This window comes from Oncorhynchus mykiss, chromosome 18 (assembly GCF_013265735.2).
Source record: "Oncorhynchus mykiss isolate Arlee chromosome 18, USDA_OmykA_1.1, whole genome shotgun sequence".
Lineage (NCBI taxonomy): Eukaryota > Metazoa > Chordata > Actinopteri > Salmoniformes > Salmonidae > Oncorhynchus > Oncorhynchus mykiss.
In genome coordinates, this window is record NC_048582.1 from 2,034,286 (window position 1) to 2,059,541 (window position 25,256).

The 25,256-nt window shown below is 45.8% G+C and overlaps 1 protein-coding gene across 1 annotated transcript in view; it reads right to left on the reverse strand.

Annotated features, from left to right (window-relative positions):
* Window positions 1-25,256, reverse strand: part of LOC110517047 (protein diaphanous homolog 3) — a 536,597-nt gene that overhangs the window by 230,895 nt on the left and 280,446 nt on the right. Inside the window, exons 17-18 of the mRNA XM_036951469.1 lie at window positions 17,301-17,588; window positions 9,100-9,214 (exon numbers count right to left, since the gene is read on the reverse strand). Of these exons, the coding sequence (XP_036807364.1) occupies window positions 9,100-9,214; window positions 17,301-17,588 (403 nt within the window). The remainder of the gene's footprint in view (window positions 1-9,099; window positions 9,215-17,300; window positions 17,589-25,256) is intronic.

The window sequence follows — 25,256 nt, forward strand, 5'->3', positions numbered from 1 at the left end:
ACAGCGTCTTACAGAACCCTACAGCGTGTTACAGAACCCTACAGCGTGTTACAGAACCCTGCAGCGTGTTACAGAACCCTCCCGGGTCTGTGTCCGCGTCTGTAATTCTCTGCAGACTTGGAGACGATCACAACGAGAGGCTGCGAATCACTGTTCAACTATTCATTAACAGGAAGTCACTGCATCAGACCTGCTGGTATCATTACTGTAGACAGGAAGTCACTACATCAGACCTGCTGGTATCATTACTGTAGACAGGAAGTCACTACATCAGACCTGCTGGTATCATTACTGTAGACAGGAAGTCACTACATCAGACCTGCTGATATCATTGCTGTAGACAGGAAGTCACTACATCAGACCTGCTGGTATCATTACTGTAGACAGGAAGTCACTACATCAGACCTGCTGGTATCATTACTGTAGACAGGAAGTCACTACATCAGACCTGCTGGTATCATTACTGTAGACAGGAAGTCACTACATCAAACCTGCTGGTATCATTACTGTAGACAGGAAGTCACTGCATCAGACCTGCTGGTATCATTACTGTAGACAGGAAGTCACTACATCAGACCTGCTGGTATCATTACTGTAGACAGGAAGTCACTACATCAAACCTGCTCGTATCATTACTGTAGACAGGAAGTCACTACATCAGACCTGCTGATATCATTGCTGTAGACAGGAAGTCACTACATCAGACCTGCTGGTATCATTACTGTAGACAGGAAGTCACTACATCAGACCTGCTGGTATCATTACTGTAGACAGGAAGTCACTACATCAGACCTGCTGGTATCATTACTGTAGACAGGAAGTCACTACATCAAACCTGCTGGTATCATTACTGTAGACAGGAAGTCACTGCATCAGACCTGCTGGTATCATTACTGTAGACAGGAAGTCACTACATCAGACCTGCTGGTATCATTACTGTAGACAGGAAGTCACTACATCAAACCTGCTCGTATCATTACTGTAGACAGGAAGTCACTGCATCAGACCTGCTGGTATCATTACTGTAGACAGGAAGTCACTACATCAGACCTGCTGGTATCATTACTGTAGACAGGAAGTCACTGCATCAGACCTGCTGGTATCATTACTGTAGACAGGAAGTCACTGCATCAGACCTGCTGGTATCATTACTGTAGACAGGAAGTCACTACATCAGACCTGCTGGTATCATTACTGTAGACAGGAAGTCACTGCATCAGACCTGCTGGTATCATTACTGTAGACAGGAAGTCACTACATCAGACCTGCTGGTATCATCACTGTAGACAGGAAGTCACTACATCAGACCTGCTGGTATCATTACTGTAGACAGGAAGTCACTGCATCAGACCTGCTGGTATCATTACTGTCGACATGAAGACATTACATCAGACCTGCCGGTATCATTACTGTAAACAGGAAGTCACTGCATCAGACCTGCTGGTATCATTACTGTCGACATGAAGACATTACATCAGACCTGCTGGTATCATTACTGTAGACAGGAAGTCACTGCATCAGACCTGCTGGTATCATTACTGTCGACATGAAGACATTACATCAGACCTGCTGGTATCATTACTGTAGACAGGAAGTCACTGCATCAGACCTGCTGGTATCATTACTGTCGACATGAAGACATTACATCAGACCTGCCGGTATCATTACTGTAAACAGGAAGTCACTGCATCAGACCTGCTGGTATCATTACTGTCGACATGAAGACATTACATCAGACCTGCTGGTATCATTACTGTAGACAGGAAGTCACTGCATCAGACCTGCTGGTATCATTACTGTCGACATGAAGACATTACATCAGACCTGCTGGTATCATTACTGTAGACAGGAAGACATTACATCAGACCTGCTGGTATCATTACTGTAGACAGGAAGTCACTACATCAGACCTGCCGGTATCATTACTGTAGACAGGAAGTCACTACATCAGACCTGCTGGTATCATTACTGTAGACAGGAAGTCACTACATCAGACCTGCCGGTATCATTACTGTCGACAGGAAGTCACTACATCAGACCTGCTGTGTTTATAATTAATAGTTTATATTTTGTTTTTATTGATTATTCTGAATGTGTTGTAGAGTTGTCCCCGGGGCACCATTGTAAATGAGAGACTGGTCTCAATGGGTTCCCCTGAAAAAATATAAGTTAAATAAATTACATTTAAAAAAAAAAGTTTTTAAACACCTGATTCATCCAGGTTGGGAAGGAGAAACCCCTCTGTAGAGAATGACACCTGATTCATCCAGGTTGGGAAGGAGAAACCCCTCTGTAGAGAATGACACCTGATTCATCCAGGTTGGGAAGGAGAAACCTCTCTGTAGAGAATAACACCTGATTCATCCAGGTTGGGAAGGAGAAACCCCTCTGTAGAGAATAACACCTGATTCATCCAGGTTGGGAAGGAGAAACCCCTCTGTAGAGAATAACACCTGATTCATCCAGGTTGGGAAGGAGAAACCCCTCTGTAGAGAATAACACCTGATTCATCCAGGTTGGTTAAGGAGAAACCTCTCTGTAGAGAATAACACCTGATTCATCCAGGTTGGGAAGGAGAAACCTCTCTGTAGAGAACGACACCTGATTCATCCAGGTTGGGAAGGAGAAACCTCTCTGTAGAGAACGACACCTGATTCATCCAGGTTGGGAAGGAGAAACCTCTCTGTAGAGAACGACACCTGATTCATCCAGGTTGGTTAAGGAGAAACCCCTCTGTAGAGAACGACACCTGATTCATCCAGGTTTGGGAAGGAGAAACCCCTCTGTAGAGAATGACACCTGATTCATCCAGGTTGGTTAAGGAGAAACCTCTCTGTAGAGAACGACACCTGATTCATCCAGGTTTGGGAAGGAGAAACCCCTCTGTAGAGAATGAATAACACCTGATTCATCCAGGTTTGGGAAGGAGAAACCTCTCTGTAGAGAACGACACCTGATTCATCCAGGTTGGGAAGGAGAAACCCCTCTGTAGAGAATGACACCTGATTCATCCAGGTTGGGAAGGAGAAACCCCTCTGTAGAGAACGACACCTGATTCATCCAGGTTGGGAAGGAGAAACCCCTCTGTAGAGAATGACACCTGATTCATCCAGGTTGGTTAAGGAGAAACCTCTCTGTAGAGAACGACACCTGATTCATCCAGGTTTGGGAAGGAGAAACCCCTCTGTAGAGAATGACACCTGATTCATCCAGGTTGGTTAAGGAGAAACCTCTCTGTAGAGAACGACACCTGATTCATCAAGGTTTGGGAAGGAGAAACCCCTCTGTAGAGAATGACACCTGATTCATCCAGGTTGGGAAGGAGAAACCTCTCTGTAGAGAATGACACCTGATTCATCCAGGTTTGGGAAGGAGAAACCTCTCTGTAGAGAATGACACCTGATTCATCCAGGTTGGGAAGGAGAAACCCCTCTGTAGAGAATGACACCTGATTCATCCAGGTTTGGGAAGGAGAAACCCCTCTGTAGAGAATGACACCTGATTCATCCAGGTTGGGAAGGAGAAACCCCTCTGTAGAGAACGACACCTGATTCATCAAGGTTTGGGAAGGAGAAACCTCTCTGTAGAGAATGACACCTGATTCATCCAGGTTTGGGAAGGAGAAACCCCTCTGTAGAGAATAACACCTGATTCATCCAGGTTGGGAAGGAGAAACCCCTCTGTAGAGAACGACACCTGATTCATCCAGGTTGGGAAGGAGAAACCTCTCTGTAGAGAATGACACCTGATTCATCCAGGTTGGGAAGGAGAAACCTCTCTGTAGAGAATGAATAACACCTGATTCATCCAGGTTGGGAAGGAGAAACCTCTCTGTAGAGAACGACACCTGATTCCAAGATATCGTCAAGATAAGCAACTTAAAGTAACACGTCTGGCAACGAAGCGTCACATTTCCCACTTTGACAAACTTAGAAAAAAAAAGCAGCAAAGCATTTTGAATGTCAGGGGTCAAACAGGTGAATAACATAGAGGTCAGTGAAAACCTTCTAGAGACTTCCAACCAGACGGAGAGTTCTATTAGACTGAGTGGTACAGTACTGCTCAGGACAAAGACATTGATTTTATCCCTGACGGAACATTCTAGCAGTGGGAAATAAAACATGAATAGTTGATGAGTTATTTTTTATTTTTTTGTTGAGAACAGCCTCCAAAAAGCTCAGGGTGATCTGTTCCATCACGGCCCAGTAAACCGCAGGCTACAGTAGAAACAAACACGTAGACGAACCAGCAGGTCTGACGTAGTGGCTTCGTGTCCACATTCATGACACCAGCAGGTCTGACGTAGTGGCTTCATGTCCACATTCATGACACCAGCAGGTCTGACGTAGTGGCTTCATGTCCACATTAATGACACCAGCAGGTCTGACGTAGTGGCTTCGTGTCCACATTCATGACACCAGCAGGTCTGACGTAGTGGCTTCATGTCCACATTCATGACACCAGCAGGTCTGACGTGGTGGCTTCGTGTCCACATTCGTGACACCAGCAGGTCTGACGTAGTGGCTTCATGTCCACATTCATGACACCAGCAGGTCTGACGTGGTGGCTTCGTGTCCACATTCATGACACCAGCAGGTCTGACGTAGTGGCTTCATGTCCACATTCATGACACCAGCAGGTCTGACGTAGTGGCTTCATGTCCACATTAATGACACCAGCAGGTCTGACGTAGTGGCTTCGTGTCCACATTCATGACACCAGCAGGTCTGACGTAGTGGCTTCATGTCCACATTCGTGACACCAGCAGGTCTGACGTAGTGGCTTCATGTCCACATTCGTGACACCAGCAGGTCTGACGTAGTGGCTTCATGTCCACATTCGTGACACCAGCAGGTCTGACGTAGTGGCTTCATGTCCACATTCGTGACACCAGCAGGTCTGACGTAGTGGCTTCATGTCCACATTCATGACACCAGTAGGTCTGACGTAGTGGCTTCATGTCCACATTCATGACACCAGTAGGTCTGACGTAGTGGCTTCATGTCCACATTCGTGACACCAGCAGGTCTGACGTAGTGGCTTCATGTCCACATTAATGACACCAGCAGGTCTGACGTAGTGGCTTCATGTCCACATTCATGACACCAGCAGGTCTGACGTAGTGGCTTCATGTCCACATTCATGACACCAGTAGGTCTGACGTAGTGGCTTCATGTCCACATTCATGACACCAGTAGGTCTGACGTAGTGGCTTCATGTCCACATTCGTGACACCAGCAGGTCTGACGTAGTGGCTTCATGTCCACATTAATGACACCAGCAGGTCTGACGTAGTGGCTTCATGTCCACATTAATGACACCAGCAGGTCTGACGTAGTGGCTTCATGTCCACATTCATGACACCAGCAGGTCTGACGTAGTGGCTTCATGTCCACATTAATGACACCAGCAGGTCTGACGTAGTGGCTTCATGTCTACATTCATGACACCAGATGGTCTCTACGGAGGGTTTGACACGATTTGGGGAACCTCCAGAGGCGTGCGGAGGCCAAGTGTCCACATTTATGACACCAGCAGGTCTCTACGGAGGGTTTGACACGATTTGGGGAACCTCCAGAGGCCAAATGGATCTCCGTCCCACGTCCCCTTGCGCCGTTCGTTGTAGACAGGGCCATGTGAAGACAACGTGATTAACAGGATGTCCATTTTCATCAGGATATTTTCTACCTGCAGGCTGCAATATTACTATTTGTCGGCTTTATGTCGGGCTATTTTTTTTTTTACATAGTTGGCGACCGAAGTTACTTTTAGATTGGAATAATTTTCATTTAGATATCATCTTGATTAACCACACGACGTTGAGATGTGAAAACGTTATAAATTAAATGAAACCGTTTCACAAAAACGTGCAAATGAATAACCATAACCGGCACGCGGATCGGTAGAAACGGTAAGACGAATTGGCATTCAACATGAGAAAAGGTTGTCCACTCCTCGTGTAGCCAATTACCAGCAGCTCCAGGAGAGGAACGGCAGAATCTGAGACAGAGAGCAGGAGCGGGAGAAGAAGAGTTGGATCAAGTTCAAGTTTTTTTTCTTCTCCTGGTTATCTAGATCTCTGGAGCCCTCTTGAGGCAGGTCTTATTTCATCAAACCGTAAACTGAAAAACATCACACAAGCTCAAATCATTTGGCTGATTAACATATAGGGTGTGTCTATACCCTGATTAACATATAGGGTGTGTCTATACCCTGATTAACATATAGGGTGTGTCTATACCCTGATTAACATATAGGGTGTGTTTATACCCTGATTAACATATAGGGTGTGTCTATACACTTTTAAAAATGTCGACTTTCGATCGACCAATACTCATTTTTTTTGTTGCGGACAGCCCTAGTTCCCATAGTGACTTACTTAAAACCGTATACTCCTTACACAGAGATCTGGGAGAGCAGCACAGAGACATGGGAGAGCAGCACAGAGACATGGGAGAGCAGCACAGAGACATGGGAGAGCAGCACAGAGACATGGGAGAGCAGCACAGAGACATGGGAGAGCAGCACAGAGACATGGGAGAGCAGCACAGAGACATGGGAGAGCAGCACAGAGACATGGGAGAGCAGCACAGAGACATGGGAGAGCAGCACAGAGACATGGGAGAGCAGCACAGAGACATGGGAGAGCAGCACACAGATCTGGGAGAGCAGCACAGAGACATGGGAGAGCAGCACAGAGACATGGGAGAGCAGCACTTAGATCAGCTAGGTCTGACATAACTAGACCAGAACATCCCAGCAAGACAGAACCTCAGGAGGTCTGATGTTACCTAGACCAGAACATCCCTGACAGACAGAACCTCAGGTCTTATGTTAGCTAGACCAGAACATCCCTGATAGACAGAACCTCAGGAGGTCTGATGTAACTAGACAGAACCTCAGGAGGTCTGATGTTAGCTAGACAGGTCAGGAGGTCTGATGTAACTAGACCAGAACACCCCTGATAGACAGAACCTCAGGAGGTCTGATGTAACTAGACAGGTCAGGAGGTCTGATGTAACTAGACAGAACCTCAGGAGGTCTGATGTTAGCTAGACAGGTCAGGAGGTCTGATGTAACTAGACCAGAACATCCCTGATAGACAGAACCTCAGGAGGTCTGATGTAACTAGACCAGAACATCCCTAACAGACAGAACCTCAGGAGGTCTGATGTAACTAGACCAGAACATCCCTGATAGACAGAACCTCAGGTCTGATGTAACTAGACCAGAACATCCCTGATAGACAGAACCTCAGGAGGTCTGATGTTAGCTAGACAAGAACATCCCTAACAGACAGAACCTCAGGAGGTCTGATGTAACTAGACCAGAACATCCCTGACAGACAGAACCTCAGGAGGTCTGATGTAACTAGACCAGAACATCCCTGATAGACAGAACCTCAGGAGGTCTGATGTTAGCTAGACCAGAACATCCCTGATAGACATAACCTCAGGAGGCCTGATTATTAGCTAAACCAGAACATCCCTGATAGACAGAACCTCAGGAGGCCTGATGTTAGCTAGACAGAACCTCAGGAGGTCTGATGTAACTAGACCAGAACATCCCTGATAGACAGAACCTCAGGAGGTCTGATGTAACTAGACCAGAACATCCCTGATAGACAGAACCTCAGGAGGCCTGATGTTAGCTAGACAGAACCTCAGGAGGTCTGGTGTTAGCTAGACCAGAACATCCCTGATAGACAGAACCTCAGGAGGTCTGATGTTAGCTAGACCAGAACATCCCTGATAGACAGAACCTCAGGAGGTCTGATGTTAGGTTCCTCTCCATCACCTGTCCAAGTGTTTGTATACCTGTACTGTCTCCATTATTTAATACCTTGATGTCACACAACAAGGTGCTCCTCTGGTGTGTGTACAGTGTGTGTGTGTGTGTGTGTACAGTGTGTGTGTGTGTGTGTGTGTGTGTGTGTGTGTGTACAGTGTGTGTGCAAGTACAGTGTGTGTGTGTGTGCGTACAGTGTGTGTGTGTGTGTGCGCGCGTGTACAGTGTGTGTGTGTCTGTGCTGCATGTAGGAGTAGTGACAGGTAGATAATGGCTGAATGAATAATTCAAAATGGTGTCCTCTACGGCACGGTGAGACGGTGAACCAGCTAGCGGACGACATCACGACACGACCAGAGGAGTATAACACGAAGCCAGCTCTTCAATTAATCAGGAGAGGAGATCTGGACAAATAGACAACAACAACGGAGGAGGAGGAGGAGGAGGAGGAGGGGGGGGGGGAGGAGGAAGTCCCCTGCTGTCTCTGTCTGCTTGGTTAACCTTATTAAAGAGCCACTATGACACTGTGGGCACTTCCTGGTGGTACGATACAGGACCATGATAGTTCTCCTCTACCTAGTGGTACTATACAGGACCATGATAGTTCTCCTCTACCTAGTGGTACTATACAGGACCATGATAGTTCTCCTCTACCTAGTGGTACGATATAGGACCAATATAGTTCTCCTCTACCTAGTGGTACGATACAGGACCATGATAGTTCTCCTCTACCTAGTGGTACGATACAGGACCATGATAGTTCTCCTCTACCTAGTGGTACTATACAGGACCATGATAGTTCTCCTCTTCCTGGTGGTACGATACAGGACCATGATAGTTCTCCTCTACCTAGTGGTACGATACAGGACCATGATAGTTCTCCTCTACCTAGTGATACTATACAGGACCATGATAGTTCTCCTCTACCTAGTGGTACTATACAGGACCATGATAGTTATCCTCTACCTAGTGATACTATCTATACAGGACCATGATAGTTCTCCTCTTCCTGGTGGTACGATACAGGACCATTATAGTTCTCCTCTACCTAGTGATACTATCTATACAGGACCATGATAGTTATCCTCCACCTAGTGATAGCTACACAGAGACACAGAGACACAGAGAGACACAGAGAGAGACACAGAGACACAGAGACACAGAGAGACAGACAGAGACACAGAGAGACAGACAGAGACACAGAGAGACAGACAGAGACACAGAGAGACAGACAGAGACACAGAGGGACAGACAGAGAGAAAGACACAGATAGAGACAGACAGAAACGATAACAACAGTAGTTAGCCTGACCTGGTCTGTATGAGCCAAAGGTGTGCGCCAGTCTGTTGAGCAGGTCAGGGTTGTCATAGCGATCCTCGTTAGCCACCACCCAGAAACAGCTCTCGGACATCTCCTGGGGGCGGATCTACACACAGACACACCAATAGAAGGCAGGCGAGACCAGCGGGTTAATATGTGAACATGGACAAGCAGCCACAAAGGAAGTACTGAGCACATATGAATCTCATTTGCATAGTCCCTCCCCTATACACACCACAACACACCATCACAGCAGAGTCTCAGTCTACAGCTGATAGAAGGACCAAACACACATATGAATCTCATTTGCATAGTCCCTCCCCTATACACACCACAACACACCTTCACAGCAGCGTCTCAGTCTACAGCTGATAGAAGGACCAAACACACATATGAATCTCATTTGCATAGTCCCTCCCCTATACACACCACAACACACCTTCACAGCAGAGTCTCAGTCTACAGCTGATAGAAGGACCAAACACACATATGAATCTCATTTGCATAGTCCCTCCCCTATACACACCATCGTCTCAGTCTACAGCTGATAGAAGGGGGGGTATGACTGAAGACACGTGACCTTTACAATAACAAGAACCATGGATAGACTCCCCAGCAACACACACACACACACACACACACACACACACACACTCTCTTCCTATCTTGGAGTAGGGCCACACCAGGTCAAGGGGGTGTCAAAACATCAAAAGGAAGAGACTAGCTAATAAGCTAGCTATTAGCCTTTCCCATCTCTCTCCTACGTCTTCCCTGACACATCTCTGAGGACTGCTCTAGCTGGTCCTGATAGAGATAGTGGCTGCTGTTCTAGCTGGTCCTGATAGAGATAGTGGCTGCTGTTCTAGCTGGTCCTGATATAGATAGTGTCTGCTGTTCTAGCTGGTCCTGATATAGTGTCTGCTGTTCTAGCTGGTCCTGAAAGAGATAGTGTCTGCTGTTCTAGCTGGTCCTGATAGAGATAGTGTCTGCTGTTCTAGCTGGTCCTGATAGAGATAGTGTCTGCTGTTCTAGCTGGTCCTGATAGAGATAGTGTCTGTTGTTCTAGCTGGTCCTGATAGAGATAGTGTCTGCTGTTCTAGCTGGTCCTGATAGAGATAGTGTCTGCTGTTCTAGCTGGTCCTGATAGAGATAGTGGCTGCTGTTCTAGCTGGTACTGATAGATAGTGACTGCTGTTCTAGCTGGTCCTGATAGATAGTGGCTGCTGTTCTAGCTGGTCCTGATAGAGATAGTGTCTGCTGTTCTAGCTGGTCCTGATATAGTGTCTGCTGTTCTAGCTGGTCCTGATAGAGATAGTGTCTGCTGTTCTAGCTGGTCCTGATAGAGATAGTGACTGCTGTTCTAGCTGGTCCTGATAGATAGTGGCTGCTGTTCCAGCTGGTCCTGAAAGAGATAGTGTCTGCTGTTCTAGCTGGTCCTGATAGAGATAGTGTCTGCTGTTCTAGCTGGTCCTGATAGAGATAGGGGCTGCTGTTCTAGCTGGTCCAGCCACCCACCCACACACAATAACATGCACACACATACACACACTACCTCCCCACCCGCAGGCAAGCACACACACACACACACACACACACACACACACACACACACTGCGGCCTCCGTCCCGTAGAGCAGGACTACAGACACTGAGCACAGTGTTCAGATGAATGACTTGAGGAGCAGCATGGATCGATGGGCTCACCAACGCTGGGTCTGTCACCACGGGTGAGTTAGGCAGGTTTAGGAATCATTTAGTCTGACAGTAACACCACGGGTGAGTTAGGTGGTTTAGGAAACATTTAGTCTGACAGTAACACCACGGGTGAGTTAGACAGGTTTAGTCTGACAGTAAAACCACGGGTGAGTTAGACAGGTTTAGGAAACATTTAATCTGTATCAGCTGGTCTGACAGTAACACCACGGGTGAGAGAGGCAGGTTTAGGAATCATTTAGTCTGTATCAGCTGGTCTGACAGTAACATCACGGGTGAGTTAGACAGGTTTAGTCTGACAGTAACACCACGGGTGAGTGAGGCAGGTTTAGGAATCATTTAGTCAGTATCAGCTGGTCTGACAGTAACACCACGGGTGAGTTAGGCAGGTTTAGGAATCATTTAGTCTGTATCAGCTGGTCTGACAGTAACACCACGGGTGAGTTAGACAGGTTTAGTCTGACAGTAACACCACGGGTGAGTGAGGCAGGTTTAGGAATCATTTAGTCGGTATCAGCTGTCTGACACCCCGGGTGAGTTAGACAGGTTTAGGAATCATTTAGTCGGTATCAGCTGGTCTGAGAGTAAAACCACGGGTGAGTTAACCAGGTTTAGGAATCATTTAGTCTGTATCAGCTGGTCTGACAGTAACACCACGGGTGAGTTAGACAGGTTTAGTCTGACAGTAACACCACGGGTGAGTGAGGCAGGTTTAGGAATCATTTAGTCTGTATCAGCTGGTCTGACAGTAACATCACGGGTGAGTTAGGCAGGTTTAGTCTGACAGTAACACCACGGGTGAGTTAGACAGGTTTAGGAATCATTTACTCTGTATCAGCTGGTCTGACAGTAACACCACGGGTGAGTTAGACAGGTTTAGGAATTATTTAGTCTGAATCAGCTGGTCTGACAGTAACACCACGGGTGAGCTAGACAGGTTTAGGAAACATTTAGTCTGTATCAGCTGGTCTGACAGTAACACCACGGGTGAGTTAGACAGGTTTAGTCTGACAGTAACACCACGGGTGAGTGAGGCAGGTTTAGGAATCATTTAGTCGGTATCAGCTGGTCTGACAGTAACACCACGGGTGAGTTAGACAGGTTTAGGAATCATTTAGTCGGTATCAGCTGGTCTGACAGTAAAACCACGGGTGAGTTAGACAGGTTTAGGAATCATTTAGTCTGTATCAGCTGGTCTGACAGTAACACCACGGGTGAGTTAGACAGGTTTAGTCTGACAGTAACACCACGGGTGAGTGAGGCAGGTTTAGGAATCATTTAGTCTGTATCAGCTGGTCTGACAGTAACATCACGGGTGAGTTAGGCAGGTTTAGTCTGACAGTAACACCACGGGTGAGTTAGACAGGTTTAGGAATCATTTAGTCTGTATCAGCTGGTCTGACAGTAACACCACGGGTGAGTTAGACAGGTTTAGGAATTATTTAGTCTGAATCAGCTGGTCTGACAGTAACACCACGGGTGAGTTAGACAGGTTTAGGAAACATTTAGTCTGTATCAGCTGGTCTGACAGTAACACCACGGGTGAGTTAGACAGGTTTAGTCTGACAGTAACACCACGGGTGAGTTAGACAGGTTTAGGAAACATTTAGTCGGACAGTAACACCACGGGTGAGTTAGACAGGTTTAGTCTGACAGTAACACCACAGGTGAGTTAGACAGGTTTAGGAAACATTTAGTCTGTATCAGCTGGTCTGACAGTAACACCACGGGTGAGTTAGACAGGTTTAGTCTGACAGTAACACCACGGGTGAGTTAGACAGGTTTAGGAATCATTTAGTCTGTATCAGCTGGTCTGACAGTAACACCACGGGTGAGTTAGACAGGTTTAGTCTGACAGTAACACCACGGGTGAGTGAGGCAGGTTTAGGAATCATTTAGTCGGTATCAGCTGTCTGACACCCCGGGTGAGTTAGACAGGTTTAGGAATCATTTAGTCGGTATCAGCTGGTCTGAGAGTAAAACCACGGGTGAGTTAACCAGGTTTAGGAATCATTTAGTCTGTATCAGCTGGTCTGACAGTAACACCACGGGTGAGTTAGACAGGTTTAGTCTGACAGTAACACCACGGGTGAGTGAGGCAGGTTTAGGAATCATTTAGTCTGTATCAGCTGGTCTGACAGTAACATCACGGGTGAGTTAGGCAGGTTTAGTCTGACAGTAACACCACGGGTGAGTTAGACAGGTTTAGGAATCATTTACTCTGTATCAGCTGGTCTGACAGTAACACCACGGGTGAGTTAGACAGGTTTAGGAATTATTTAGTCTGAATCAGCTGGTCTGACAGTAACACCACGGGTGAGCTAGACAGGTTTAGGAAACATTTAGTCTGTATCAGCTGGTCTGACAGTAACACCACGGGTGAGTTAGACAGGTTTAGTCTGACAGTAACACCACGGGTGAGTGAGGCAGGTTTAGGAATCATTTAGTCGGTATCAGCTGGTCTGACAGTAACACCACGGGTGAGTTAGACAGGTTTAGGAATCATTTAGTCGGTATCAGCTGGTCTGACAGTAAAACCACGGGTGAGTTAGACAGGTTTAGGAATCATTTAGTCTGTATCAGCTGGTCTGACAGTAACACCACGGGTGAGTTAGACAGGTTTAGTCTGACAGTAACACCACGGGTGAGTGAGGCAGGTTTAGGAATCATTTAGTCTGTATCAGCTGGTCTGACAGTAACATCACGGGTGAGTTAGGCAGGTTTAGTCTGACAGTAACACCACGGGTGAGTTAGACAGGTTTAGGAATCATTTACTCTGTATCAGCTGGTCTGACAGTAACACCACGGGTGAGTTAGACAGGTTTAGGAATTATTTAGTCTGAATCAGCTGGTCTGACAGTAACACCACGGGTGAGCTAGACAGGTTTAGGAAACATTTAGTCTGTATCAGCTGGTCTGACAGTAACACCACGGGTGAGTTAGACAGGTTTAGTCTGACAGTAACACCACGGGTGAGTGAGGCAGGTTTAGGAATCATTTAGTCTGTATCAGCTGGTCTGACAGTAACATCACGGGTGAGTTAGGCAGGTTTAGTCTGACAGTAACACCACGGGTGAGTTAGACAGGTTTAGGAATCATTTAGTCTGTATCAGCTGGTCTGACAGTAACACCACGGGTGAGTTAGACAGGTTTAGGAATTATTTAGTCTGAATCAGCTGGTCTGACAGTAACACCACGGGTGAGTTAGACAGGTTTAGGAAACATTTAGTCTGTATCAGCTGGTCTGACAGTAACACCACGGGTGAGTTAGACAGGTTTAGTCTGACAGTAACACCACGGGTGAGTTAGACAGGTTTAGGAAACATTTAGTCGGACAGTAACACCACGGGTGAGTTAGACAGGTTTAGTCTGACAGTAACACCACAGGTGAGTTAGACAGGTTTAGGAAACATTTAGTCTGTATCAGCTGGTCTGACAGTAACACCACGGGTGAGTTAGACAGGTTTAGTCTGACAGTAACACCACGGGTGAGTTAGACAGGTTTAGGAATCATTTAGTCTGTATCAGCTGGTCTGACAGTAACACCACGGGTGAGTTAGACAGGTTTAGTCTGACAGTAACACCACGGGTGAGTGAGGCAGGTTTAGGAATCATTTAGTCGGTATCAGCTGTCTGACACCCCGGGTGAGTTAGACAGGTTTAGGAATCATTTAGTCGGTATCAGCTGGTCTGAGAGTAAAACCACGGGTGAGTTAACCAGGTTTAGGAATCATTTAGTCTGTATCAGCTGGTCTGACAGTAACACCACGGGTGAGTTAGACAGGTTTAGTCTGACAGTAACACCACGGGTGAGTGAGGCAGGTTTAGGAATCATTTAGTCTGTATCAGCTGGTCTGACAGTAACATCACGGGTGAGTTAGGCAGGTTTAGTCTGACAGTAACACCACGGGTGAGTTAGACAGGTTTAGGAATCATTTACTCTGTATCAGCTGGTCTGACAGTAACACCACGGGTGAGTTAGACAGGTTTAGGAATTATTTAGTCTGAATCAGCTGGTCTGACAGTAACACCACGGGTGAGCTAGACAGGTTTAGGAAACATTTAGTCTGTATCAGCTGGTCTGACAGTAACACCACGGGTGAGTTAGACAGGTTTAGTCTGACAGTAACACCACGGGTGAGTGAGGCAGGTTTAGGAATCATTTAGTCGGTATCAGCTGGTCTGACAGTAACACCACGGGTGAGTTAGACAGGTTTAGGAATCATTTAGTCGGTATCAGCTGGTCTGACAGTAAAACCACGGGTGAGTTAGACAGGTTTAGGAATCATTTAGTCTGTATCAGCTGGTCTGACAGTAACACCACGGGTGAGTTAGACAGGTTTAGTCTGACAGTAACACCACGGGTGAGTGAGGCAGGTTTAGGAATCATTTAGTCTGTATCAGCTGGTCTGACAGTAACATCACGGGTGAGTTAGGCAGGTTTAGTCTGACAGTAACACCACGGGTGAGTTAGACAGGTTTAGGAATCATTTAGTCTGTATCAGCTGGTCTGACAGTAACACCACGGGTGAGTTAGACAGGTTTAGGAATTATTTAGTCTGAATCAGCTGGTCTGACAGTAACACCACGGGTGAGTTAGACAGGTTTAGGAAACATTTAGTCTGTATCAGCTGGTCTGACAGTAACACCACGGGTGAGTTAGACAGGTTTAGTCTGACAGTAACACCACAGGTGAGTTAGACAGGTTTAGGAAACATTTAGTCTGTATCAGCTGGTCTGACAGTAACACCACGGGTGAGTTAGACAGGTTTAGTCTGACAGTAACACCACGGGTGAGTTAGACAGGTTTAGGAAATATTTAGTCTGTATCAGCTGGTCTGACAGTAACACCACGGGTGAGTTAGACAGGTTTAGGAATCATTTAGTCTGACAGTAACACCACGGGTGAGTTAGGCAGGTTTAGTCTGACAGTAACACCACGGGTGAGTTAGACAGGTTTAGGAAACATTTAGTCTGTATCAGCTGGCCTGACAGTAACACCACGGGTGAGTTAGACAGGTTTAGGAATCATTTAGTCTGACAGTAACACCACGGGTGAGTTAGACAGGTTTAGTCTGACAGTAACACCACGGGTGAGTTAGACAGGTTTAGTCTGACAGTAACACCACGGGTGAGTTAGACAGGTTTAGTCTGACAGTAACACCACGGGTGAGTGAGACAGGTTTAGTCTGACAGTAACACCACGGGTGAGTTAGACAGGTTTAGTCTGACAGTAACACCACGGGTGAGTTAGACAGGTTTAGGAATCATTTAGTCTGTATCAGCTGGTTGAATGCTACTTGGAGGATCGAGGGGGAAAAGCTGAGACGTTTTAAAGTAAGTTGTTTATTTTTAAAGTCCAACTTTCTTCCCTGACATATATATCTTATATTTATTTATATATATATATAAAATGGCAACAACAAGCAACAGTACAGATGTTTCCAGGGCTAGCGTTTCCGTGCCAACAGCCATTTAAAGCCGGGGGGGGGGGGGGGGGGGGGGGGGGGGCTCCTCCCTCTCCTCTCTGATTGGACCAGAAGTCTCAGACGAGACTTGGCTCAGCACAGAAGACCAGATGTTGTTTCATCTCGTCTCGGTGATAATACTTCACGCTATTTTACAATTCATATTTTTGTTTAAATCTCACTTCCCTGTTTTCTTCTCCTTCCCCATAAACGTTTATCCAGCTGTTGAACAAGCTGGACCATCTGACCTGTTGGGGAAGGAAGCTCTGGGAGCAAGGATACGTCCCAAACGACACCCAACTACCTATATATATATATATATATATATATATAACATCAGAGAACTACTTTTTAAGCCATGGTAAAGTAGTGCACGACACACTGAATATTAGGGTGTGATTAGGTGACGCCTTTGGTGTTGTGATCAGCTTGTAAACAGGTTTCAATGAGACAGGTTTCAAAGGAGACCCCTTTGTGGTGGTGTACAGCTGTACAGGACGACACACACACACACACACACACACACACACACACACACACACACACACACGTTTAATATGCATGAATCTATCCCCCCCCCCCCAAAAAAAAAACCCTCTACACTGATAGGACTTGAAAGTTTAGAGACGGTGCCTCTAAAACTCAGGAGAGATCGCTAGAGAATTTAATTTATTGTGTGATCAGCAGGCAGGGCTCTTGAGTAGCACTTCACACACACACACACACACACACACACACACACCTCAAAACAAGCCTTGTTCACAGCCACATGCTGTGTTTTCAGACACACACCATGTTTAGCAAGATGTTAGCTACAGAAGGCCAGGCAGTGTGTGGGAGGAGGCTAGGGTAATGGACGAGGAGAGTGGATGTGTGTGTGAGCGAGTGACTGAGTGAGTGACTGAATGAGTGAGAGTGACTGAGTGACTGAATGAGTGAGAGTGACTGACTGAGTGACTGACTGAGTGACTGACTGAGTGACTGACTGAGTGACTGAGTGAGTGAGTCTCACCTTGGACCAGTTGAGGCGCTTCATGGAAGTCTCAAGCTTGAACTCCTTCTTGGGCCGGAGTCCGAAAGGCAAGGTGTTGTGGGTAGGCGAGCCCAGCCCACAGAACCCCGGGGGAGGAGGAGGGGGAGGGGGACAACCGAACGGGGGAGGCACTCCTGGTGGGGGAGGTGGGCCGCAGCCTGGGAGGGGGGGAGGAGGAGGGGGAGGAGGCATGGGACCTCCCGGACCAGAAGGAGGCGGAGGGAGGGAAGGACGGGCGGAGGAGAGGGCCACTGGGACCGCTCCAAACTGAGGAGGAAAACAACATCAAGGAACTGGATTAGTTTTGATCAACTAAAAATATGTCCTTTTTCCAACAACCGCTTACCTACATTTGACATTTAAAGCTGCCAGTTTAACTCAGTTACCGATATCTTTAAGCAGTAAGGCCCGAGGAGGTGTGGTATATGGCCAATATACCACGGCCAAAGGCTGTTCTTACGCACGACGCAACGCGGAGTGCCTGGACACAACCCTTTAGCCGTGGTATATTGGCCATACACCACAATCCCCCTGAGGTGCCTTACTGCTATAATAAACAGGTTACCATGGTAACTAGAGCAGTAAAAAAAATATATATATGTTTTGTCATAACCCGTGGTACACGGTCTGATATACCACGGCTGTCAGCCAATCAGCATTCAGGGCTGGAACCACCCAGTGTATGTATCTGGCTCCTTTGCACCCCAGTATCTCTACTTGCACATTCATCTTCTGCACATCTACCATTCCAGTGTTTAATTGCTATATTTTAATTACTTCGCCACCACGGCCTATTTATTGCCTAACCTCCCTTATCTCACCTCATTCGTACACCCTGTATATAGATGTTTTATATTGTATTATTGACTGTTTATCCCATGTGTAACTCTGCTGTTGTTGTTTGTGTCGAACTGCTTTGCTTTATCTTGGCCAGGTTGCAGTTGTAAATGAGAACTTGTTCTCAACTAGTCTACCTGGTTAAATAAAGGTGTTCTCAACTAGTCTACCTGGTTAAATAAAGGTGTTCTCAACTAGCCTACCTGGTTAAATAAAGGTGTTCTCAACTAGCCGACCTGGTTAAATAAAGGTGTTCTCAACTAGCCTACCTGGTTAAATAAAGGTGTTCTCAACTAGCCTAGCTGGTTAAATAAAGGTGTTCTCAACTAGCCTACCTGGTTAAATAAAGGTGTTCTCAACTAGCCTAGCTGGTTAAATAAAGGTGTTCTCAACTAGCCTACCCGGTTAAATAAAGGTGTTCTCAACTGGCCTACCTGGTTAAATAAAGGTGAAATAAAATGCATTTAAAAAAGATAATGCTCATATAATAGATAATATATAATAGTGAACTCTCTAAACAGCAGGATCGAAGCCGATGATAAAACAGGTCTGATAAGTGATTTGCTTCGTGTCCCGCGGTGCTGAAAACTAAAAACATCTCAAATCAATACTGGATGTTCAGCTGAAAATACATGCTTCCAATAGAAAGCACTCTGTCAGTTGATCAGGATATTGACAATCGCCTTGAGATCCTACACACTTGATTGATCAGCTGGAAACAGAGAAGAGCACAAGAGCAGTGTGTGTGTAAAGACCCTCCATCATAACCTAACGACTGGGTTAACCTGGAAATACTCAGAGAGAGACAGAGAGAGAGAGACAGAGAGACAGAGAGAGAGAGACAGAGAGACAGAGAGAGAGAGACAGAGAGAGAGGGAGAGACAGAGAGACAGAGAGACAGAGATACAGACAGAGAGAGAGAGACAGAGAGACAGAGAGAGAGACAGAGACAGCGGGAGAGACAGAGAGAGAGAGACAGAGAGACAGAGAGAGACAGAGAGAGAGACAGAGAGACAGAGAGAGACAGAGAGAGAGAGACAGAGACAGAGAGAGAGGGAGAGACAGAGAGAGAGAGACAGAGAGAGAGAGACAGAGAGACAGAGACAGAGAGAGAGACAGAGAGAGACAGATTGACAGAGACAGAGACAGAGAGAGAGAGACATATTGACAGAGACAGAGAGAGACAGAGAGAGACAGAGACAGAGAGACATATTGAGAGAGACAGAGAGAGAGAGACAGAGACAGAGACAGAGAGAGACAGAGAGAGAGAGACAGATTGACAGAGACAGAGAGAGAGACAGAGAGAGAGAGAGAGAGACAGAGAGAGACAGAGAGAGACAGAGAGAGAGACAGAGAGAGACAGAGAGAGAGAGAGAGAGACAGATTGACAGAGACAGAGAGAGACAGAGAGAGAGAGAGACATATTGACAGAGACAGAGAGAGACAGAGAGAGACAGAGAGAGAGAGACAGAGACAGAGACAGAGAGAGACAGAGAGAGAGACAGATTGACAGAGACAGAGAGAGAGAGACAGATTGACAGAGACAGAGAGAGACAGAGAGAGAGAGAGACAGAGAGACAGAGACAGAGACAGAGAGAGAGAGAGAGAGAGACAGATTGACAGAGACAGAGAGAGAGAGAGAGACAGAGAGACAGAGAGAGAGAGAGAGAGAGAGAGAGACAGAGAGACAGAGAGAGAGAGAGAGAGAGAGAGAGACAGAGAGACAGAGACAGAGACAGAGAGAGACAGAGAGAGAGAGAGACAGAGAGAGACAGAGAGAGACAGAGAGAGAGAGAGAGAGAGAGAGAGACAGATTGACAGAGACAGAGAGAGACAGAGAGAGAGAGAGAGAGAGAGACAGAGAGAGACAGAGAGAGAGAGAGAGAGAGAGACAGAGACAGAGAGAGAGAGAAACAGAGACAGAGAGAGACAGAGGCAGAGAGACAGAGGCAGAGAGACAGAGACAGAGAGAGAGATACAGGGAGAGAGATACAAGGAGAGAGAGACAGGGAGAAAGAGAGAGACAGAGAGAGAGACAGAGAGAGAGACAGAGAGAGACAGAGAGAGAAACAGAGAGAGACAGAGAGGGAGAGAGATACAGGGAGAGAGATACAGGGAGAGAGATACAGGGAGAGAGAGACAGGGAGAAAGAGAGAGACAGAGAGAGAGACAGAGAGAGAAACAGAGAGAGAGAGAGAGAGACAGAGAGAGACAGAAAGACAGGGACAGAGAGAGAGACAGAGAGAGACACTCCTGTGTAATGTTTATTTAGTTTATTTCACTTTTGTTAATTATCTTCTTCCCTTGCTTTGGCAATACTAACATACGGTTCCCACGCCAATAAAGCCCTTGAATTGAACTGAGGGAGCTTGTGAATATCGGTATTGAGTCACTGACATGAGTATTCACAGAGTGATTGTAAAATATTTCCACATGCCTCTTTTCAACATTCTTAAATTCTTGCCATAGGTTTTTAAGCCGAAATAAGTCAAAACTGTAACTAGGCCGCTCAGGAACCTTCAACGTTGGAGCTAGAAACACAAGCGTTTCGCTAAATATGTGTCTGTGACCAATACAATTTTATAAGCAACTCCAGTGTAGATTTGGCCTTGTGTTTGTCCTGCTGAAAGGTGAATTAATCTCCCAGTGTCTGGTGGAGAGCAGACTGAACCAGGTTTTCCTCTAGGAGTTTAGCGCTATTTAGTTTCTTTTTATCCTAAAAAAAACTCCCTAGTCCTTGCCGATGACAAGCAAACTCATAACCTGATGCAGCCACCACCATGATTGAAAATATGAATATGAGTGGTACTTAGTGATGTGTTGTGTTGGATTTGTCCCAAACATAACACTTTGTATTCAGGACATAAAGTTAATTTATTTGCCAAATGTATTGCAGTTCTACTTTCGTGCCTTAGTGCAAACAGGATGCATGTTTTGTTTTATTCAGTACAGATTTACTTCTTTTCACTCTGTAGTTTAGGTTAGTATTGTGGAGTAACTACAATGTTGTTGATCCATCTCCTATCACAGCCATTGAACTGCCAACGGTTTTAAAGTCACCATTGGCCTCATGGTGAAATCCCTGAGCAGTTTCCTTCCTCTCCGGCAACTGAGTTAGGAAGGACGCCTGTATCTCTGTAGTGACTGGGTGTATTGATACACCATCCAAAGTGTAATTAATAACTTCACCGGGCTCAAATGGATGATCAATGTCTGCTTTCTATCTATCAATACTGGTCCCTTCTTTGTGAGACGTTGGAAAACCTCCCTGGTCTTTGTGGTTGAATCTGGTGTTTGAAATTCACTGCTGGACTGAGGGAGCTTAAAGATAATTGTATGTGTGGGAACACAGAGATGAGATTGTCTTTCAAAACATCATGTTAAACACTATAGTTGAACACAGAGTGAGTCCATGCAAGTGATGTGCCTTAAGTACAGTTTTAGTCCTGAAAAGATTTAGGCTTGACGACAAAAAACAGATTTAGGTTTGACACAACAAAGGGGCTGAATAATTATTGACTGAAGACATTTCAGCTGTTCATTTGTAATAAATGTGTAATCATATCTGAAGACTACATTCCACGTTGACATTATGGGGTGTAGTGTGTAGTGTGTAGTGTGTAGTGTGTAGTGTATAGTGTATAGTGTGTAGTGTATAGTGTATAGTGTGTAGTGTATAGTGTATAGTGTGTAGTGTGTAGTGTATAGTGTGTAGTGTGTAGTGTGTAGTGTATAGTGTATAGTGTGTAGTGTATAGTGTGTAGTGTATAGTGTATAGTGTATAGTGTGTAGTGTATAGTGTATAGTGTATAGTGTATAGTGTATAGTGTATAGTGTATAGTGTGTAGTGTATAGTGTATAGTGTGTAGTGTATAGTGTATAGTGTATAGTGTATAGTGTGTAGTGTATAGTGTATAGTGTATAGTGTGTAGTGTATAGTGTATAGTGTGTAGTGTATAGTGTGTAGTGTATAGTGTATAGTGTATAGTGTGTAGTGTATAGTGTGTAGTGTATAGTGTGTAGTGTATAGTGTGTAGTGTATTGTGTAGTGTATAGTGTATAGTGTATAGTGTGTAGTGTGTAGTGTATAGTGTGTAGTGTATAGTGTATAGTGTGTAGTGTATAGTGTGTAGTGTATAGTGTGTAGTGTGTAGTGTGTAGTGTATAGTGTGTAGTGTGTAGTGTGTAGTGTGTAGTGTATAGTGTATAGTGTATAGTGTGTAGTGTGTAGTGTATAGTGTGGAGTGTGTAGTGTATAGTGTATAGTGTGTAGTGTATAGTGTATAGTGTATAGTGTGTAGTGTGTAGTGTGTAGTGTGTAGTGTATTGTGTGTAGTGTATAGTGTATAGTGTATAGTGTATAGTGTGTAGTGTATAGTGTATAGTGTATAGTGTGTAGTGTATAGTGTATAGTGTGTAGTGTGTAGTGTGTAGTGTGTAGTGTGTAGTGTGTAGTGTATAGTGTATAGTGTGTAGTGTGTAGTGTGTAGTGTGTAGTGTGTAGTGTGTAGTGTGTAGTGTGTAGTGTATAGTGTGTAGTGTGTAGTGTGTAGTGTGTAGTGTGTAGTGTATAGTGTATAGTGTGTAGTGTGTAGTGTATAGTGTATAGTGTATAGTGTGTAGTGTATAGTGTATAGTGTGTAGTGTGTAGTGTATAGTGTATAGTGTATAGTGTGTAGTGTGTAGTGTATAGTGTGTAGTGTATAGTGTGTAGTGTGTAGTGTATAGTGTATAGTGTGTAGTGTATAGTGTATAGTGTGTAGTGTGTAGTGTATAGTGTATAGTGTATAGTGTATAGTGTATAGTGTGTAGTGTGTAGTGTATAGTGTGTAGTGTATAGTGTGTAGTGTGTAGTGTATAGTGTATAGTGTGTAGTGTATAGTGTATAGTGTGTAGTGAGTAGTGTATAGTGTATAGTGTATAGTGTATAGTGTGTAGTGTGTAGTGTATAGTGTGTAGTGTATAGTGTGTAGTGTGTAGTGTATAGTGTATAGTGTGTAGTGTATAGTGTATAGTGTATAGTGTGTAGTGTGTAGTGTGTAGTGTGTAGAGGTCAGTGACACAAAGCCTACAGTTAAAACCATTTTAAATTCAGACTGCAACACAACACAGTGTTTGGGTGTGAATACATTCTGGAGGAGACTCAGTAACATTGTGTACAGACCAAAGCCCATCTATGACATATATCACAATACGAGGTGAATCAGCCTGGAGACGTTGTTGTATTGTGGAGACTGGAGAGGCTATTCTGTTGGCTTATTACAACATAGAGAGAGAGAGAGAGAGAGAATGAGAGAGGGAGAGAGAGAGAGAGAGAGAGAATATGAGAGAGGGAGAGAGAATGAGAGAGAGAGAGACAGAGAGAGACAGAGGGGGAGAGAGAGAGACAGAGACAGAGAGAGAGAGACAGAGAGAGAGAGACAGAAAAAGAGAGAGAGACAGAAAAAGAGAGAGAGAGCGAGAGAGAGAGAGAATGAGAGAGAGAGAGAGCGAGAGAGAGAGAGAATGAGAGAGAGAGTGAGAGCGAGAGAGAGTGAGAGAGAGTGAGAGAGTGAGAGAATGAGAGAGACAGAAAGAGAGAGAGAGACATAGAATGAGAGAGTGAGAGAGAGAGTGAGAGAGTGAGAGAGTGAGAGAGAGAGAGAGAGAGGAGAGAGAGAGAGAATGTGAGCGCGTGTCTCCTCTCTCATCCATCAGGACAGGATGACAGGACCAAACAGTTGACAGTTGTAAACATCTTTAGTGATCAAACCTCATCACTCTGTTGGTTCACTTCAAAAGGTACAAATCGCTGTGAGCAGGACAGAGAGCTGTGTAGATTGTATGGTACAGAGCAAATGGTCTATTGATCCAGACAACAGTTTTATATTGAAGAACAGAACCACACTAAGGTCAACTCTGGGCTGCTCTCTAACCCTCTCTGGGGGGACTTCAACACAGGAACAAAACGGGTAAGTGTGTGTGGGAGTGTCGGGGGGAGAGCAGAGAGACAGAGAGGAGAGAGAAAGCAGAGAGAAAGAGAGAGAAAGCAGAGAGAGAGAGAGAGAGAGAGAGAAAGCAGAGAGGAGGAGAGAAAGAGGAGAGAGCGGAGAGGAGGAGAGAGGAGAGAGAGGAGAGAGAGGAGAGGAGAGAAAGCAGAGAGAGAGAGAGAGAGAGAGAGAGAGAGAGAGAGAGAGACAGAGAGGCAGAGAGAGAGAGAGAGAGAGAGAGAGAGAGAGAGAGAGAGAGAGAGAGAGAGAGACAGAGAGACAGAGAGAGAGAGAAGGAAGGTAAATTCTCAGTGTTGTCACTACTATCTCCTGCTCCATCACAAAACATTAACACCAGTGAGAGTGTTGACTCAGAGCCCAGAACACAACACAGCTGGATGTGAGGCCAGTATACCCCACACAACACAGCTCAGTGTGAGGCCAGTATACCCCACACAACACAGCTCAGTGTGAGGCCAGTATACCCCACACAACACAGCTCAGTGTGAGGCCAGTATACCCCACACAACACAGCTCAGTGTGAGGCCAGTATACCCCACACAACACAGCTCAGTGTGAGGCCAGTATACCCCACACAACACAGCTCAGTGTGAGGCCAGTATACCCCACACAACAGGGCTGGATGTGAGTCCAGTATACCCCACACAACAGGACTGGATGTGAGGCCAGTATACCCCACACAACAGGACTGGATGTGAGGCCAGTATACCCCACACAACAGGGCTGGATGTGAGGCCAGTATACCCCACACAACAGGGCTGGATGTGAGGCCAGTATACCCCACACAACACAGCTCAGTGTGAGGCCAGTATACCCCACACAACAGGGCTGGATGTGAGGCCAGTATACCCCACACAACAGGACTGGATGTGAGGCCAGTATACCCCACACAACAGGGCTGGATGTGAGGCCAGTATACCCCACACAACAGGGCTGGATGTGAGGCCAGTATACCCCACACAACAGGACTGGAAGTGAGGCCAGTATACCCCACACAACAGGGCTGGATGTGAGGCCAGTATACCCCACACAACAGGGCTGGATGTGAGGCCAGTATACCCCACACAACAGGGCTGGATGTGAGGCCAGTATACCCCACACAACAGGA